Here is a 19036-nt window from a genome sequence, read left to right on the forward strand (position 1 = left end):
ATTTCCTGGCCCAGAGAAGACTGGCTCCCTTGCCAGAAAAGCGCCGTGAATTCCAGGAAGTCCTCACGCTCTGTCACCATTGGCCGCCTGGGGACTGGCCTTTCTCTGGCTGTTCTCAGCTCCACTCCCCTCTGTTGGACGAGGGACATGGAGAGGTCACAGCCTTTCCACCTCCCAGAGAGAAGCAGCCTCCCAGCTCCACGGGGCCCCTCCCGGGTTGCGCCAGGAGCCTGCTGTCCGCTTGGCGGGGGGGGGCGGGGGCGCTCTACCTCCGCAGAGGGTGGCCGAAGCATCCCAGCCCTCACCTCTGCCGCCCGCAGCTCTCCAGCTGTCTTTGGACCAGACCAGCCACGGGTAGAAGACAACGAAAGCAGCTTTCTTCTCCTGGACCTGGGCGCCAGTCCACCGTCAACTCTGAATCACCTGCTCTGGTGGGATTCTGACAGGGGCACTTTCCATGACTTTTATCTTTCATTTGTGCAATTTATCAGCGCCTACCACACACCAGAAACGCCAGTCACATCGTTTTCTCCTCTAGTTTATGGGCGATTGGGCTGAAATCCCGTGTGTGCGAAGAGCGGCTTGGAAATTTCAGCGGAAGCGTGATACTCCAAGTCATGCAGTATTGGACCTGTTTCCTGTTGGCGGAATAGTTTCCAGCGTGTGGAAACCCATTCCCTCAAGATATACCTGGGTTTCAGATGGTCGTTTCTCCTCCTGCTCTTACCATTTTATTCACCGTGCCCTCTGCTAGAGCTGTTTGTTGGTGAAATGGATACATTTGGCATTTTGAGTCTGTACTGAAGGGCAAGGAAAGGGCAGCAAATGGCTATTAGAGGAAACCAGCAGGTGAGGAGGTACCAGGTACAAGGTGGCCCCTTATTAATCCTGAAGCCCTTCTGGTTTCTGGAGTCAGTGAACCTGCTTCCCAACGAGTGTAATTTAGCCTCACCCAAAACTCGTTATTTTGATGAACTGAAAACCACATGCCTTAGAGTCTAAATGGGATCCTCCTCTATTAGGCAACTTCCTTAACCCCGAAGGCCGACTCCTTAAAACGACTGGGAAATCTGGACGTGCCCTGATGGAGGGGCTGCCGGGGGGCTGCTGGAAGGGACACCGGCTGGGCCGACGGGTCCTGGTCCGATAGCTGAGTCTCTTTGTGATGCTGGGAAGGTCGCTCAGCCTCCCTGCCCTCTACGCCCTGCCCTGTAGGAGGGTCGTGAGCGCCCCTCCTCTGCTGAGCTCAGCACCCCCCAGCCTTGCACCAGGCCCAGATGCAGCGTGACCTCGGGGGACCCACACACACATCCTGTAAGTTCGGCGGAAGACGTCACCCTCACTTTTTCTAGATAAGAGAACTGAATGTCAGAAGTCTAATCAACTCACTGAAGACCACGCAGCTAGACAGAATAAAAGATCTGAACCGACGTTCTGTGGCCCCAAGTCCTGTTCCCCCCTCCTCCATCTCATCTGGCCCAGACGCACCGCCGGCCTTGCACCCTGAAAGCAGCTGCCTGCCCTGTCTGTCTTCAGCGTCTCAGGGCCGCCATGGATGCTGAGATCATCGGTTGTGCAGATGAAACGACAGCAGAGCATTTGGAAAGAACTCAAGTGCCAGAAAGTATAAGATGCCATGAAGTATACGAGGACTTGAGATTTAAAGCAAGGCTATCGTTTCTGATACCAGGAAGTTAACATCAAAGGCTCCCTGAAGATCACGCCTGAGACAGAAGTTCAGGAAGAATCAAAATGGGTTTGCATGAGATGAGGTATTTGTGGAAAAGCTACAGCACGGTCCACGATACACTGGCTGATAACTAGTCCAGGGGACGTGGGTGCAGCCTCACCCCGGTGGAGCCGGCATGTAACTAGGAAAGTTGAAATGCTATCTATTGTAGACTAGACTGCCTAGGACATCGGGATCTAGTCTGCTTTAGATCTACGAAACGGGGAGAGAAAAAAGAGAGGGTTTCTCAGTATCTCTGGCACTGTTCTGACCCACAACGATGCCCAGGGAATAACAATGCCTCTCTTTCCAACATGTGCTCGTCTTAAAACACATGTCATCCAAAAAAGGCAAGGGAACTGCATCGAGTATTCAAGGCACATTGGAAAGTAAAGAAATGACAGAGAAAAAGATGATCAAAATATGCCAGTTGGGAAAATGTTTTAGAATTCAGAAAGTGGGGAGAAGGGAGTGAAATTAGTACGGGGTGAGATCTGATGTGAGTTTGATGGGCTGATGGACATTTTTATTTGATGATTTTAAACCTGATTTGCAAGTCTGATATGAGCATTTTAAAATAATACCATATTAGACAAGAGAGAGAAAAAGACATATTAGGAAAATGCAATCCTTTTATCTTTGAAATATTTTGATCTTGGTTGTTGGAGTTTCCAACATAAGAGGTTGCGTTTCATTCATTTGTTGCTGGAATTGGGTCAGACTTTGGGGGTTGATTATCTTTGTCTTTCTTCCCCTGACCTCCCTCACCCCCAACCCAGCTGGCCTCACGTCTGCGGAGGCACCTTGGCCTGGCCCACCAGGCCCCCATGGGCCGTTCCTGCTTTCCTCTCAGGCCTCAGTCCTTCAGGAAGAAACTCTTCTCTGGGAGCCGGCGCTGTCCTGAGACCTCTGCAGACAGAAGCCCGTCTCGTCCTTACCGTGAACCATCAGGTGGCTGTCCACATTGCCCAGCTCTGGACGTAGACGGGAGAGGGCGGCAGGGCTGGGCCCTGGAGCCAGGAGGCCTGCTGGGGGTCCTCGCCGCTAAGCCCTGGCCCTGCTCCTGAGTCCCCGGAAGGGTGCCCGGGACCACCCAGAGGTGGGAGGAGGTCACCCCTTGACGCTTACTGCCCTTCCTAGGTCGCACTTGTGCAAACCCGAAGGTGTGAAAATGTCTCCTGGTATCTGAGGGGCCTTTATCAGTGCAACTCGAATGTCCCGCCTGGACTTTTAAAAGGGTTTTTACAAAGAAAGCAGTTAATCGACAGACCTCAAATACTCACAATGAAGCAATAAACAGGATTTTAAATTATTTCTACTTAACTTAAAAACTGGCTCCATTTGATAGCCCCGAGGAACTTAAAGCCAGAGACAGGCATTTTCAAGGGCGAAAAAATCTTGTCATGACGTGACACGGGGAGAAAAGCAGAAACACCTGAGAGAGACGGCGAAGACCCCAAGTACACGGCGACAGCGTGACCGAGTCACTGCGGGATGATTCTGGCCGGAAGGTGTGGTTCCGCCGAAACAGACCTCCCTTTGGAAAGAGGCCAGAAGTAGCAACAATGACCGGAGTCCACTTCGCTTCACCAGCGACGTGTCCAGTGCTGAGCGTGACCCAGGCCCCGTGCCAGGGGCTGCGCTTGCCCCCAGCCCAGCCCTTCTGAGCCCACCTGCCCGTGGCCCCCAGGGAGCCCTGACCCCACGCGGTGAGAGGGCTAAACTGAAAACACAGCCCATTCCACTTTAAAACAAACAAACCTACATGGAAAGCCCAACGAATAGATACACATTCCTTGGGAGTCCAAAACTTTGGAGAAGAGAGCATACGCAAAGTTATACGGCCAAAAAACATCTGAACTGAAAGTCTCGGAAAGGGCAACTCTCTTCCATCTAACACACGTCACAGGTGCTGGAGAGAGACCGCCAGGGACGGCCAGAGATGGCAGAGGGGGTGGGGTCTGTGGGGGGGCTTTGCAGGAAGAGAGAAGCTACAGTCAGGAGGGAGGAGGTGGGGGGGACCGCGGGAGGTGCCCCGATGCCCCCGGCAAGAGGATAAGCATCTCAGTGCCTTCCACAAACAGCCGTGTCTGGAAAACAGGTAAAACTCACGTGGGGTGGGTAGACGTGGAACGATGCAAGCTGTCCCTTCCCGTAAGTCTTAGGTCCCCGGCTGTAAAGGGGTTGTCTGTGCCCCTCTGCGCTGCAGACTAAGTGGCCTGGTGGTCGGGAGAGAGAAGTGCTTCTTCTTCCCCTTTTCAGAGTTGTGCTCAGGCCCTCCAGCTCCACTGACCTGTGGCCAGTGCTGGCCGGACCCGGCTCTCGTCCTCCGCACCCACCCCTGCCCCCCTGCCCCACAAGGATGCTGCGAGTCTGCGCAGGGCTCAGGGCACAGCTGACGGGCAGCTTGGCCTCCCACTGGACAGTGATGCTGTTTCCTCCCCGGCTTCCCATCCAGCAACCAAGAAGGTATGTCTTTCCTCCATTACTCACTCGGAAATCGCCGTCCTGGTGCAGGAGACGCCACGTGCGTCCAGCAGCAGAACGCGTCCAGGGCCGCACCATACGTGTGCCACCAGGCTTTCACCTCCACATGTCCCTGACACTGATGCCGCCCATGTGCAGCTCTGTCCCCTGTACAGAGGTGACCTCATAGAGCTCGCCTGCCACCACTGCCTCCTTTGCACCCAGGGCAACAGTGTTTCCGAATTCACCGGAACCTTCCAGGTCATCTGGCCGAATCCCCTCCCTCCACAGTGGAGGCCTGGGGCTCAGAGACGTGGCCGCATCTGCCCAAGGTCACCTGGCTGACCTGTCTGCAGACCCCACTACTTTCCCTCCGCAGTTCTCCCTGCAGAATTCCTGGGCTCTTTACCAGGCTGTGTTGTACAAGTCATCTTGTTCTGATGCGTTGACTGATTTTCTCAACGGCTTGGGTTCCCAGCGCAGTGCGAAGTGCTGTTGAGAAGGAGTTGGGTGCTGAAGTCCTGAGGGGTGCCCTCAGGAACCTCTGCTCTGTGTCCGGTCCAGGTGACCACACAGCCACAGTGTAAGATGGGACATGATGTCTGCAGAAAGAAGCCAGGGCGCCGGCGTTGTGGCTGTGGGATCTAAGCCCAGGTGAGGGGATTAGCCAGCTCAGTGAAGGGCCGACCTGGCTCCATGGCTGGGCTCCTGTAGACGGTGGATTTGGATCGAGAGGAGGGTCAAGGAAGGTCACCTCAAGGGGATGTGCCTGCTTTGCAAAGGGCCAAAGGGGGAGGGCACCAGAAAGTTCTTGCATCATGAAGCATGCATACATTGTAGACAGTTACTTGAAGAATTAAGAAATATACATCTCAGGATCTCTCAAGCCATCTTTAAGCCTCAAGGTGAAACAGTCTGCAAATCTACGTTCAAGGTGAAACCAAGGCTAGTCTCCCATGAAAGTACATCCAGCTTCACCGTCCTCCCTCTCTGCCCGACGCAGAGCTGGGGGTCACCCGCCTTAAGTGTGGATGTGATCCTCACGGCAAGAGCAGAAGCAGCACCGTTTGATAATCAGATCATTGCCGGAACCAGCTGCTCCGAAAGGCCATCGTTTTCACACTTTCCCAACCTTCTCCCAGTGCGTCCGTTCAGCCTCAGCTTGACTTATCCAAGGAGCCCGGCAAGAAGCGTGAGCGTCAGGGGAAAGTGGGCAGGTGAGGCCCCTACCCCGATGGATGGAGGTCCTGTCGCTCTGACAATGCGTTAAGAGAAAAACGCATCACCACAGTCACATTTAAATGGTCCCCAGTGGTTACAGAGCTATCGTCACAAGTCAGATATACTATTTCCTTTCTGAAACGTCGTCCCGTCCAAACACAGCCCATGGTGCGATTTGTGGGCTGGCTGCCACCGTCAGTAAGTGGGAAATCCTTGGTGCTGCCCCATTCTATTGGGAGGAAAGGGGCCTGCCAGACATCGGAGGGAACGTATTTGTGACGGACTTGGAAGTTTTGTGATAATTTCCGTTTCCAGGAAGTGATCAGGTTACCCCGGGGCTCCTCCCACTGAGTTCAAACAGGAGACCCCGAGGCTGGGCTGTGGCCTCGGTCCTTGTCTTCTCCGCCGACGCTCACTCCCGCTGATTCATTCCGCTAGTTGAGCAGCTTTAATCGCCACGTGTATGTTGGCGACCTCCACATCCCGGGTTCCAGCCCCCGTCTCTCGCGAACTCTGCGGGTGCTCACACGACCCTCTCCCGACCGCCTAGGACATTCAACCCTCCGCGGCCTGGCCCGCTCCCCACCCCCGCCCCCCGACTCCCCCGCAGGCTCCTCCTGTTTTCGGAAACCGCAGGTGCTGGGGGCACCTTTGGGTGGCGCGGATGCTCTCACACTCACGCCACATCGCGTTCCTCGGGCAGAGCCCCCAGGTTCTGACCGCTCCTGCAGCTGCTGTGCTCCTGACCTCGCCTGTGGGATCATCTCCAACCCGGAGGGTCGCCACGGCCTCCCAATGGGCCTTCCTGACCTCCTCTTGGCGGGAACTGGAGCGATGAGTGGAAGACATCAGGTGATGTCTCTGCTGTGCCGAAACCCAGCCCCCTCAGAGTGGAGATCAGAGTCCTGCCAGGTCCTGCAGGCCTGATGGGATCTGATCCCTGACGCTCTGCTTCACGTTCTGGAACCTGCCCCTGGCTGTCCCTCCTCGGACCCCCAGGCGTCCCTGCCAGCATGCGGGGGCCGTGTTCCTGCTGTTTCCCCGCACACGGGGTTTTACACGCAAACGCCAGGAAGAATACACGCCCTTAGCCTGTGGTCCTTGTTTCAGGCTCAGCTGTGGGAGCTGTCGGGTCTGTAAAGTGAGCCGTATACGCGCAGAGCTCGTCACCTCACTTCACAGGGTACCGTCCCGTCCCGTCTGTGATCCGCCCGAGATCCTAACTGGGCGGAGACACCCTTGTCGGCTCCCGGGGCCTCCGTGCACGCGCCAGCCGCCCGCGTTCCCGGGGCTTGGGTCTGTGTTTGCTCGTCGTTCCAGGCCAAGAGGGAAGCTACAGAAACATCCCCTCCCACCCCAGGAATTTTATGCAGCTATTAGAGATTCCATAACCTACACAGTACACAAAGAAGCAGGCCTCAAGATCCTCGAGGGATGTGATTAATAATATCATTAATAATAATTAGTTAACATTTATCAGAGAGATGAGATTATACATAATTTTTCTTCCCCCGCTTTCTCAAGTTTTGGAGCGTATAGTAGCTTTGTTTCCAAGAATGTCATTTAAAAATGCCGTGGTCTTGTTAAAATCACACTCTCCCCCTCTTCGCCAAGAGCCCCTTACACGTGCCAGCGATGGGCGATTGCAATTCCTCTCAACAGAGGGCAGGCGTGTAGTAAGGCACCACCACCACCTGACCACAGGAGGACAAGAGCGGAAGGGATGCGAAGCCGCCATCCAAGCGCCCGTGGCGGGGGCGTGGAGCAGGGAGGTGCGTGGCCCTGTCCCGCCGAGGCCAAGATGGAGCTGCCCTCTGTGGCCCTGGGGTTGAAAGCGAGCTAAAAGAAGCCACCAATTTGAGCCCCGGACTGTGCGCCGTACACTGTGGTGGCGTCCTCAGGATCCGGCCGCTAACGCTACCTGGGACGGGGAGGGCCTGAAGGTCACTTCCGTGGGGCAGCGTTCCCCACAGGTAGCGGATAATTAAGGGCAGAAGCCAGCTTGAAAGAGAAGTATTCCAGCTACTAGTGGAGAGCAGGCTTCTAACAACCTCGATGCCCCAAATATTAATAATGCGTATGCTAGTTATAAGCCAGGATTACTTAGTCCTTAGGGGGCCTACGCAGCTCTCTTTGGTGACACCTGCTTAACTAGACTTGAATCTCTGTACAAGTTTGAAAGTAATAAAGTCAAACATATTTTTAAAATAACATAACAGAGGCTCTCCACTACCTTGTATTGAATACTGCCCGAATGGTCCGAAACAATGAGGTTTTGGTGTAACATGCAAATATTCTATTCTGAAAACACACTGTGAAGCTTATATAATATTTAGTTTTAATCTGTCTATAAATGGCATTAAATTAAAAAGAGGACAGCATGTAAATATAAAAGGGCTAACCTCTCTGTCAATGGCTTATAATATTAACAAAAACGTTGAGGACACAGATGCTAAAAAAATCATAAACTTTTCAGTTGTAGGACTAAAATATTCCTGAATGTGTATTAAAATGTAGTAAGACTATATATGACGAACAGTATCCACGAAGTCTAAGGTTCCACGTGGCACTGTCCACTGAGGATGTCTGCTTGACAGAGTGGCTACTTAAATCTGAGTTCAGAAAACGAAGTGCAATTAGAAATGCGTTCCTCAGCCCCGGTGGCCTCGCGCGTTCAGCAGCCACGTGTGGCTGAGGCTGTCCTCCTGGGCATCCCCATCACCCCACAAAGTGCTGCTGGACAGTCGTGTGAGTTAGAAACTCATTTTGTAAAGCCAGATCACATTTTCATTTTGATTATTAAGAAAGTATTTGCGCTTAAGTTTTTGTTTCCTTAAAAAGGTCAGGTAAGAGTGGGAGTTCTCGTCTCTCTCTACTATCCCAATATTCTCCAATTCTCTTTGAAGGTAGCAGGATTATTGTGGACAGAGAACAGGATTAAGCACATGGACCACCTGCAGACAGCTAAGCAGAATCCACAGGTGTCTGGACACGTCTCTCTTTGTACAAATGCAAAAGAGAGAGAATGGAAGAGAAGGGATGTGATTATCCTTGAATTGTGGCTCCTGGAAGATCAGGGATCACGTTTAGGGACAAGTACACAGGTACGTTACATACACAGACGGGTCAAATGCGCAGACAGGTGGGATCACTCCCTACGAGCATCCAGGCTCCCCGGCCGGCCTCGGCCCATCAAACACCCCCTTCACCCGCTCAGAGCCAGTCTTTCCAATCAAGAAGGAAACCCAAAGAGGATGGTTCTCTTTCCTGAAATTGCTAGCAAAAAATGCCCTCCGAAATCCTCGCTGGTAACTTCCCAAAGGGAACGTCTACTTTATTTCCAGATTTGCTCATTTTGCTCGAGGAAACTATAAATTAGTGAAGTGTTTACGGGAATAAAACCTCAAATTTACAATTAAAGGCCAACGTAACCTGCTCCTGGCTGGTCAGACCCTCATTTCCTTCACAGAAGCAGCTTCTCTGGTAGCTCAGGGCTGGGGTGGTGACCGGCCGCTGAGCTTGAAGGAAGACCATTTGTCGGAACTGCCCCAGAGGAGCCCAGAATGAAATGAAAATGGGACCACATTCCCAATAATCAGGAAAGGCCAAATTTAACTAGATGTAACGTATGGAGAGGACTCAGCCGATTCAACACGTTTTACGAAGGGCCATGTGTCTGGCTTTGAATCCTGGCCTGACAACACAGGCAGCAAAATCCATGTATTCACATGAGTGTGTGTTTACACATCGACACGCAGCATATTTAAATACATATGTACGTACATTTAAAGTACCTTTAAAGTGGCAGTATTTAAAATTGTAAGGAAAACATTTTTTTCCTTCTGTTCACATGCACCAAATATGCTGTATGGTTTATATTCTCAATTGTATAAAGCAAGTAATTTTGCAGTTAAAAAATAAATTTATTCAAAGAGTCATTTTCAAATAGTTTGCAGCAGGTGGATTATTTTAGTTTGGATTAGATGACAAATTGTGTTCTATTTATTTAGAAATAGTATCATTCAGGACTGTCTGGTATCTGTATTAAAATTTCACCATTTCAAAACGGAGGAATGGAATGCGAAGAAATGTTTCGTAAGGAAGGCCTCTTTCGTGGCCTTGTTCTGGATTTAAAACCTCCCCCAAGTTTTTCACAATAAAAAACATGAAACTCTCAAGGCCAGCTTTAAGTTAGAAGTTCAGCCCCATCCCCGGGAGGGCTTCCTCTCAGGTCAGACACAGTGGCCACTGTCAGCTGGTTTTAAATGGCCAGCGTATGGACTGTTCAGGTGACAGGACAGATTGGTTTAGCCCAGAAGACAGCAAGTAAGGCAGGTTGAAGGTGAAATGAAACACGGATGCCAGCTGAATCCACACCTGAGGTAACAAAAAAGGACGCTGCCTCTCCAGGGCCGGGGAGCAGGGGTTGCTGCAGTGAAACCCCTCGACCAGGAGCCCTAAGGAGGATGGTTCAGACCCACAGAGCTTTCACACAAGACTTAAGTAGTTTGTGACTTGGCTGAGCGTGGGTCGGGGATCTGGTCCACATTCATCGTGTTTCATTTAGCTTCAATGAAAATGGGTGATGAGGCACCAACGAACAACTTAAAAATTCAGTTTCTACGAGCCGACGAAGCCCGGATTTTACGGCAGCCTTTTGGCCCACCCAGCACATCCCTCATTTTGAGGAGAGAAGGGATCCCTAAGAGCGCAGGGGGCCAAGCCAAGGCAGTGCTTCCCGTGGGGCGGTGCTCAGTATGACAGACCGCCTGCAATGAGCCTTGCTTCGGCCTGGACGGCTGACTCCCCTCTGCTTCCACCCCCAACCCGGCTGAGCGGCGCTCGGGGCTCCGGGCCCCTGCCCGGACCATGCTCCCCGCAGCCGGCTCTGCCCGGCCCCTCGCTGGCCCCTCCGCGGCCCCGACAGCACGGCCTCCTCCCGGCCTCAGTGTGTCCGTCTGCTGCCCGCGCCTGGACCAGTTGAGCTCAGGCACTGGCCCACGACCTCTGCTCCCCAGCCACCCCCCAACCCCGATGGTCGCCTCCCAGGATGCCCTGCACGGGACTGGCCATGGTCCCTTGAGGGCAGAAATGGTGTCTTATCTCTGGGTGCGGATTACAAGTTTTTAAAACGAAAGAATGAAACAGCTCTGTTTATGGTTTTCCGGGAGATGCCCTCTCCCGGTTTTTGCTTCCGACTCGAGGCTCAGGGACTTTGCAGAACATCCCTCTTTACTGAGGGGATGTGAGCACAGAGGGGCGGAAATGATTCCCGGGGCAGCAGAATGCCGCCCACATGCTGATGGCGACAACCAGACGCGAGAACACCTGTGCTGGCCCACAGATGAACACGTGCACACCTGCATACACTCACACACACGTGGACACACGCACACACATACACAAGGCACTGCAGAAACATGGCAGGGAGGGCCCAGCACACAGGCGCCCCTTTCTGCAATCACCGCCCACCCCCAGGGTTCCAACAGATGTAACTGCCGCAGTGTCTTTCTTCTCTTTATTTTTCTTTCTAACTCAAAGGACTTGCTATAAAGTCCTCCAAAGCCAGAGGCTCAGAAGACTTTGGAGTGAATTAAAGTTCTCCTTATTTCAGGGAGGTCACAGAAGTCATTAAGTAAACGTTAAACTAACGCTTACATTTTCCTCCTTTGAATTCTGCTTAATGTTGTCACAAAACCCAGCAGTTTAACACGAGCTGTGGGACTTGCGTGTGTTGCCGTGGTGACGGGGACAATAACTGAACATCTACAGTGAGCCGGGTACCAGGACTCTCCCATTTCACAGATGAGGACTTGACGGCCCTCTGACGGGAGAGGCCGGTCTCTGTGTTTTGTTTTGCACAAAGAGTTTATTGGTACAGAGCTGTGTCTTGATTAGTCAACTTCCCTCCTACACCTGTGCCTTTCTTTGACGACTGAAGTCTGGTTTTTCACATGCAAACTTCCTCATAACCTGCACCCAAACCTGGAAGATGGTGGAGGATAAACAAACCAAAGACAGACACACCTAGACTGCATTCAAATACTGCCCGAGAACTCTGCAGGTGCTTTTGTAAAGCACAGATCCCTTTATAAAATAAATTAAATATCAACGCTTTTCTGTGTTTTTTGCTTTGTTTTGTTTTTTGTTGATTTGCATGTGAAAATGGTTAAAGGTGATTAAAACATAACCATCTGGGTCTAGGGACTTCCCTGGTGGCGCAGTGGTTAAGACTCCATGCTCCCAATGCAGGGGGTCCGGGTTTGATCCCTGGTCAGGGAACTAGATCCCGTGTGCCACAACTAAGAGTTCACATGTCACAACTAAGGAGCCCGCAAGCCGCAGCGAAGGAGCCCTGGAGTCGCAACTAAGGAGCATGCCCGTGGCAACTAAGACCCAGCACAACCAAATAAATAAATAAATAAATATTAAAAGAAGGGATTTAACTAATGTGAGTCTAATGTCGGCTATTAGAAAGAGAAGTAGCAGGAAGGGAGATTCCTGACGGATCCAGGTACAATAGCAAACTACCCGATGACACTTGGCAGCTGGGCCAGCATCCAGGGAGGTGGGCCCTATGACGCTACATGGCTAAGTCTGCCTGTTCCAGAAACAGAGAGAAGAACCCAGGCTTTCCCCCAGAACCCTCCCTTAATAAGAAACTCAGTGAACCCAGGCCTGAGCCACACTGCATTGCTTTATTTACTGTATGTTTGTGTGTTCATTCGTGGGAGTGGGAGTGTGTGTGAGTGTGAGAGCTTGTGTGTGTGTGTTCATGAGTGTGAGTGCGTGTGTGAGCACACGTGTAAGTGTGTCAGCATGTGTGTGAGTGTATGTGATTGTGTGTGCGTGTGTCAGTGTGTGTGTCAGCATTTGTATGTGTGAGTGCGTGTGCGAGAGTGTGAGTTTGTGTGAGTGCATGTGTGCGAATCTATGTGTGTGTGTGTTGTGTGAGACTGTGAGAGTGTGTGCGTGTGTGTGCGCGCATGTGAGAGTGGGTGACTGTATGTGATTGTGTGTGCGTGAGTGTGTGTCCGTGTGAGAGTGTCAGTGTGAGTGTGTTTGTGTGAGCATGTGTGTATTTGTGTGTGTGAGTGCGTGAGCGTGTGTGTGTGCGCTGTGAGTGTGTGTCTGTGGGTGAGTGTGTGTGTGTGTGTGTGTGTGTGTATAACTGGAGTCATCCTCAAACATCCTTATTGTAGAAGTTTTCCTATATTGTGCTCCCCTGAATTTCCTATATGGGACTTATTTTAAATTGACCTTACTTATGGTTAAATAAAAATCTATCTGCCGCAAGCTGTATTTCTTAGGGTATTTTTAGAAAAATGCTGCAGCACAAACTTTATCAACATTTTACAGATGTTGAAATAGAAATTGTGGGACGAGGTTCTTCCTGGGGATGACAAAACCCCTGTGAACAGTTTTCCACGACTGCTGGTCATGTCCCACCTGGAAGTTTAGCTTCACAGGACCCAATCCCCTGTTTAGTCCCCCGTGCGGGTTATGAGAAAACACGGCATGAGACCTAAAGTTAAAAGCTTCAGAGAAAGAAACTCAGAATTTGTATTTTTATGTAGTTAAGCATAAACCTTTAATTCTCCATCGAAAACCAACACCCCTAAAGGGATACTAATTTTGAAACGGTAGCATGAAGTGTGGAAAAGGCGCTTGGGCCACGTTTGGTGATGGCCACTTACTGACTGAGCTGCCCAACTGCCCGGACTCAGTTTCCACATCTGAGAGGTGGGTCCGAGCCCCCCACCTTCTCAAGGGCCAGGCGCGCAGAGAAGGCTCCGAGCCTCGTCTAAATCTCAGGTGTGCGTTGCTCACCGGGTCCCAGCAGGTCGTGTCTATGGTGTGACATGAGCCCCAGATGCCCGAGGCTGGTGCCCTTCTCCCCCACGCACACTCACGCGTATGCACCAGGTGTGCTCAGGTGGCCCTGCTGCTACGGAATAAAATGATTTTCTAACTGAAAGGAGGGCATCTGAGGGGCTCCTTGAAGTGAAAGATCACGTATCACATGCCTCCCCCAACGTGAGGGCCAGAACCTCAGCATCACTTCTACTGTAAGGCGTTAACTGTACAGAGGGGTCCACACGTCCTTCCACTCAGAGACACGTCCTCTGTGAAGGCCACAGCCCTCGGTCCACGGCAGCTGTAATTCACAAAGTCCCCTGGATTTACTACTGTGAACCGGGAAGGCGGAAGGTGATCGAAATGAGGATTAGTTCTCAGAACCTGGTATGCACTGAAAGCGGGTGAACTTCCTGCACCCGAAAGAGTGGAAGCTGTGGGCGGGGTGAGGCTCTATTAGACCCTGGTAAATAATCCTCCCAACGCCAGCGCGACATGCATAGCTGAAGAAATAAGCCCTCAGAAATTCTAGAAATAGGGATCCCTTAGAGAAAAGTCATATCTTGGCCTAAGTTCAAAATTTTAATTCTTTTATTTAAGTACAGGTAACCAGGTTTTAAACAAGGTTTTTTTTTCAGTATGTGGTTAAAGTTCCTCTGTGTCTAAGGTGAAAATACCTGGGAGACATGCCTCGGAAAGACAGAACACACAAGAACGACTTAAATGTCAGAGAACCCAAAGGAGGACCCCACCCAGCCCACGAGGATTAAATCAAAGTCCACAGGTGAAGAAGTAAAGAGAACCAGGGACGGACAATTCCTTCTCCTGCAAGGACCCTCATTAACCACAGGGATTCTTGGTTCTATGACAAAGACAGGAATAACAAGGGAGAATCTAAATGTGGCCAACTGAGCGTGAATGGAAGCCAGTTTGAGGGACTGTTTTTAGAGCTAATCGCCTCTGATTTAAGTCAGTTTTTAACCGGTTTAAACCGGTCATGGAGGTGGCTAAAACACCTACATCACGCCCGTGTCTGTGCTGATCTCGCATCCGGAAGTAGGAAAAAGAATTTCTGGCTGGGGGGATGTGGCTTCTTAAAAAAAATATGGGCCGAGGATGATGTGATGTGATCTGCAAGTTCTTTCAGGGGATCCTAGCCAAGGAAACTTTTAGAGAAGAAACTTCCCTCTTGTTAGGCAGAGTCCTCACCAAAAAATCACATTCATTTGAACAATTTCATTCTTTTGTGTTCTTCCTGGCCTGGGGTCTCAATGAACGTCACGGTCAGGAGTCCTCGGGGGGGTGGCTGCTCCTGGGCGTCTGTGTAGCATCAAGCCTCAGCCTGAGAGGCTCTGCTAGTCTCGGGGCCCTGGGTCGCGGTCGTCTCGGGCCCCCTCGCCTGCCTCTGGCGCTCCCTCCGCCAGTGCTGTCACCTGCCTCTGACCCAGCCACCGACCTGTTTTCTACGCCAGACGGACCAGGGACAAGAAAGCAATAGTTGCAGAGACTGAATGATATTCACGAACACATTACATTTTAATACAGGTTCAGTTTACATATGGTACATAATTCGACAACACAATCGGCTTCCTTTTAAGACCATCCCACGTGTGCTGTTCTAGATGAGAATGGAGCAAGGTCTTATCTCAGGAAGTTTAAGAGGATGGAGGACCCAAGACCCAGAGTGTATCTGGCAAAACTCGTGTGTCTGAGATCGAGAATGTCCTGTTAACGGCCAACTAACAAAATTCAACATCAGAAGTGACAAGGGGGAACATTCCCCGGAGGTTCTATTTCTTAGCTGATGCAGAAGCGAGAAACATTTGTGAGGCAGTTGGGACCCACTTCCTAAGGTGTCTCTATGAAGAAGTGGAGATCACTGCATCACACAAGGACTCTCTCAATCAGGCAAGGGCTGTGCAGCGGAAACTGACCAAAGCTTTAAAAATACATATGTAAAGAATAAGCTATTGAAAAGGGCACATGCATGAGTTATCCTAGAGAAAGCAGCTGCGAATCCTAAAGGGATTCATCTCGGCTCCTGTGTACAGGAAAGGCTTTATGACCCGCATGAAAAAGCCATGGATGGAGGGCTGTCATCAAGTAAAAGATTAAAGGAAAAAAAACACATTAAAATATACGGTTCCCTCAGTTGAGAAAGACTTATCGTCAAGTAAAAGATGGTCATTTAAACATCAGACTATTTATAGTAGACATGTAAGTGAGACCCCTAGTTTTGAAGATCCATTCTTAAAAACAAATCATTTCAGAAAATTGGTCAAGTTTGGATTTTCCAGAAAAAGGGTCAATTGAAGCGGGATTCACCTGCTGCAAAGACAAGTTACAGGTGACTGTGGCCTTTAGATCAGCGTCAATCAGGAGAAGCCATCGCCCTCTGGGAGATACTCACCTCCCACCCCGACCCCCAGGCGGAGGGAGGGAGGGAGGAGGGAACAGACAGCCCGACACCGCCCAGGAGGATGTGAAGAGAACTCGGACACCACTCTGAAGATGAAGATGGCGTGGACCATCACGCCATCTTCCAAGAAGACAGGACAAGAAGAGAGAGTCAGCAGCGGAGGAGAAGCAGGTCTGCCTGGGACTCCAGATCAACACAACCTTCCAAGCCCAAAGTCAGAGGATGCAAAGCCACGCAAACCAGACCCATCAGAAGCCTACTCTGGTCTCTGGGGTCTGGAGACCACCAACGAGAAGCCACACCAGATGCAAGTCGTCTACAGGCTGCTGCCCTGTCTACAGCAGGCCTGTTGGAACCGGAGATGGCAAAGTATTCCTCAGCAAGAGAGTCAAAGGGAAGTTGCCACGTTCTGATGTTAGCCAAGCTCCAAGTGCAGTTAACCACGTTTTGATTGTTAGGGGAATATAATTTCAAGCCGTGCCAAAAGGAGGTCTTAACACAGCGGCCCGGGAGGTTCTTGCCAATTCTGTCCATTTGAGGTTCTAAAAGCTATTTGTCCGTCAGGCACCGCGAAGACGGCTACAAACTTTACAGCTGTTAAGTAAGAGGACGACCTCCTGGTGTTTACACGCCATGAAGAGAACTCCCAGGGTCTCGTGCCGGAAGGGCTAGTTCAGTAGGCCACTGAACATGAGCAGGTGATCTATGGCGCTAGGGCCCTGGGCAGAGATCCTGTAAAAAACGACACGGTGTGAAACAGAACCCGCGCTCTGCGGATGCCCTGGTCTGTCTCGAGGGAGTGGGAGCACGGGGTGGGGTCCTTGGGAAAGGAATCCAACAGGGTCTGAAAACAGAATCTTCTCTGCGTTGGAGATAAAGCCATTTCCAAACAAAATGGAAGCTGAGCAATTTGACGTGATGATTTTTATAACAGGCCAGGTAATTAAAAACAATTTTTTGGGAATCTCGATTCTCATTACGTTATGGAATGTTCAAGTCTTGCCCTTCTTCCCTTACAGACACCTGAATATCCCTTCTAACTAGATGACCAAAGGTCTTAATCTGCTGTCAATGGCTTGGACTGACTTCTTCCAAAACCTGTCTAGTGACTGAATATGGATGTATATATGTGCATATGTATGTGTGTGTGTGTGTGTGTGTGTATATATATATGTATATATGTGTGTGTATACACACACACACACAAAGAAGAAGACCCTTAGTCTGGTGGTGTAAATGTAGCTGACCAGATTCATGATGAAAAGATAGAGAAAATTACAGGCTCAGAGGAGACAGAGGGCCGTGCTGTCGTGCACTGGTAAAAGCCTTAGTTACCTGTGAGTTACCACCGCCCTAAGGAGTCTCCATAGCTACAACCGCAGTACACTCTGAAGGAATTAGCTACGGTCATGGTGGGCTTTTGTCATTCGTGCTATTTAAATATCCATCTTTAAAGTGACGTGTTAACTACTGACTTTTAAGAAATCAATTTTTGACTTTTTACGTTACAATCAATCAGTTCCTAAAAGTTTGAGTAACTCTGTAAAACTTCCCTTCCACGTGCATACACATCTGGAGAGAAAATACCTATACTTTAGAAAATTCAAGATAGAAGAAGGATACGATATGAAAAAGCTGGAGGTAAACGAGAGGGAAAAGGCAGATGGATTGTCCAGAGAAGTGACTAATATCCTGAAGCCCAGTCATGTGCGCTGATTTGAGGCGCTGACGCACACAGGTGGCTTTTTAAAGACATTTTTTTCTTTTCAAACGACACGTCCTTTTTGTTACTACCAAGCGAATAGATTTTAGAAAGAGAAGGATTTTCGTTAAATCTTACTTGAGTTCTTGTGAGCTGGTGGCCAGCATACTTCGAATGCTTTTGTCAGCCAGCGGGCAGCCCGACAGACTGTAAGACAGGGCGGAAGAGTCAGGTGAGTAGCCCCGAGGCCCAGCTTACGTTCCCGAACAAACACAACATAAAACTGAAATTAAAAAGTTGAATGCAGAAAAGCAATGGGGCAAGTGCTGTATATTGAATTTTGTTGGTATAATTAACTAATTCATGTTTACATAGAAATTGAAGGAAACGTGTCTTTCCAGAAACTTGAAAAAATAAGATTCAAATATTTGTGCCCTTTGGTCTCAATGTTTGTTAAAAGTCATTTTCCAAATTTAGGTAGCTTGTTTCAAAATAAAAGACATTATACAACACGTCAATTAGCATGCTTTTGAAGGTCAACATATAGCACTTAAAGGGGTGACACAGAATTCAACGTTTGTACTTGGACAGCATTGTTGAGGTAAGCTGAAAACAATAAATTGAAAAGACAGAATCCACCATGAGTAAAATGAAGGCACACCTTCTATGTGAGGCGTAATTACCAGTCACATGACCACTCCCATCACACCTTGGTGTTGGACATCTGCCACCAAACAAAAACAAAACAGCCAAAATAGTAAGTATGTTTGAAAAAAAAGCTTGAAAAAAGTTTCATTGTTTCCAGTTTAGCTGCAATGTCTGCACAGGGATTTAAGCGCCCTGAAGAAAAGCTGCAAAACGCACAGGATTACATGGAAATGGTGTCTCCAGAGCACAGAGCATCGCTCGGAACAAGCGCGTCCACGGCTGGCCTCTCGCTCCACCCGACTGGCAGTTGGGGACATTTGTACGCTGCGCATGTCGCATGCTCAAACGGCAAGGCATATACAGACCCGGTTTAGAGATAAGCCAAAGAAAGGGAAGGTTCAGAAGAGTGGTAATTTCACCTCACGCCATGCTTACGTTATCAAGTCCTTCTTGCTCTCCTTGCACTGGGGGTACTTGGGCTTGGGGCTCGGGATGGTCACCTCCCCCGGGTACCTTCTTTCTTCTAGAGCCTCCTGGAAGGGATCCAAGTCTTCCGGCTGCGGGCAGAACACAGCTTCAGGGCCACACCGATGACGCTGGATACACAGACCAGAGGCTGTGTCCCCCCAGGGGATGGCTGCCCTGCATTGCCCACCTGTCCCCACCCTACCCTTAAAGTCACGATGCACCCTCACCCTGAGGACGCAAACCCAACTTCGCTGAAAGAGTATCTCTCTCTTTGGGCGACTTTCATGTCTCATCACTTGCTCTAAATTCCTAAACTTAGGGTAAACTGTCAGTGGGCAAATTCAAATTCCTTATTCAAATTCCTGAAGCTGTACCGACAGGAGGGACAGATAAGCGGTCTGGCAGGCAGAGAGGCTGCTCGGTGGACCTTGCTCACCTGGGTTTAAGACATACGGCACTTTATCCAACATCACTGGGCGCAGCTTAAGCATTTTTACCCAAAGATATTTTAGACTCCGGGGCTTCT

At 50.2% G+C, this 19036-nt stretch overlaps 1 protein-coding gene across 3 annotated transcripts in view; it reads right to left on the reverse strand.

The window, feature by feature from the left end:
- MYT1L (myelin transcription factor 1 like) overlaps window positions 1-19036 on the reverse strand; it is a 136866-nt gene that overhangs the window by 49808 nt on the left and 68022 nt on the right. For all 3 annotated transcript variants that reach the window (XM_032652890.1, XM_032652889.1, XM_032652891.1), the window contains exons 13-14: window positions 18478-18599; window positions 17533-17601 (exon numbers count right to left, since the gene is read on the reverse strand). In XM_032652890.1, coding sequence (XP_032508781.1) covers window positions 17533-17601; window positions 18478-18599 — 191 coding nt within the window. The remainder of the gene's footprint in view (window positions 1-17532; window positions 17602-18477; window positions 18600-19036) is intronic.

Source organism: Phocoena sinus, chromosome 13 (assembly GCF_008692025.1).
Source record: "Phocoena sinus isolate mPhoSin1 chromosome 13, mPhoSin1.pri, whole genome shotgun sequence".
NCBI lineage: Eukaryota > Metazoa > Chordata > Mammalia > Artiodactyla > Phocoenidae > Phocoena > Phocoena sinus.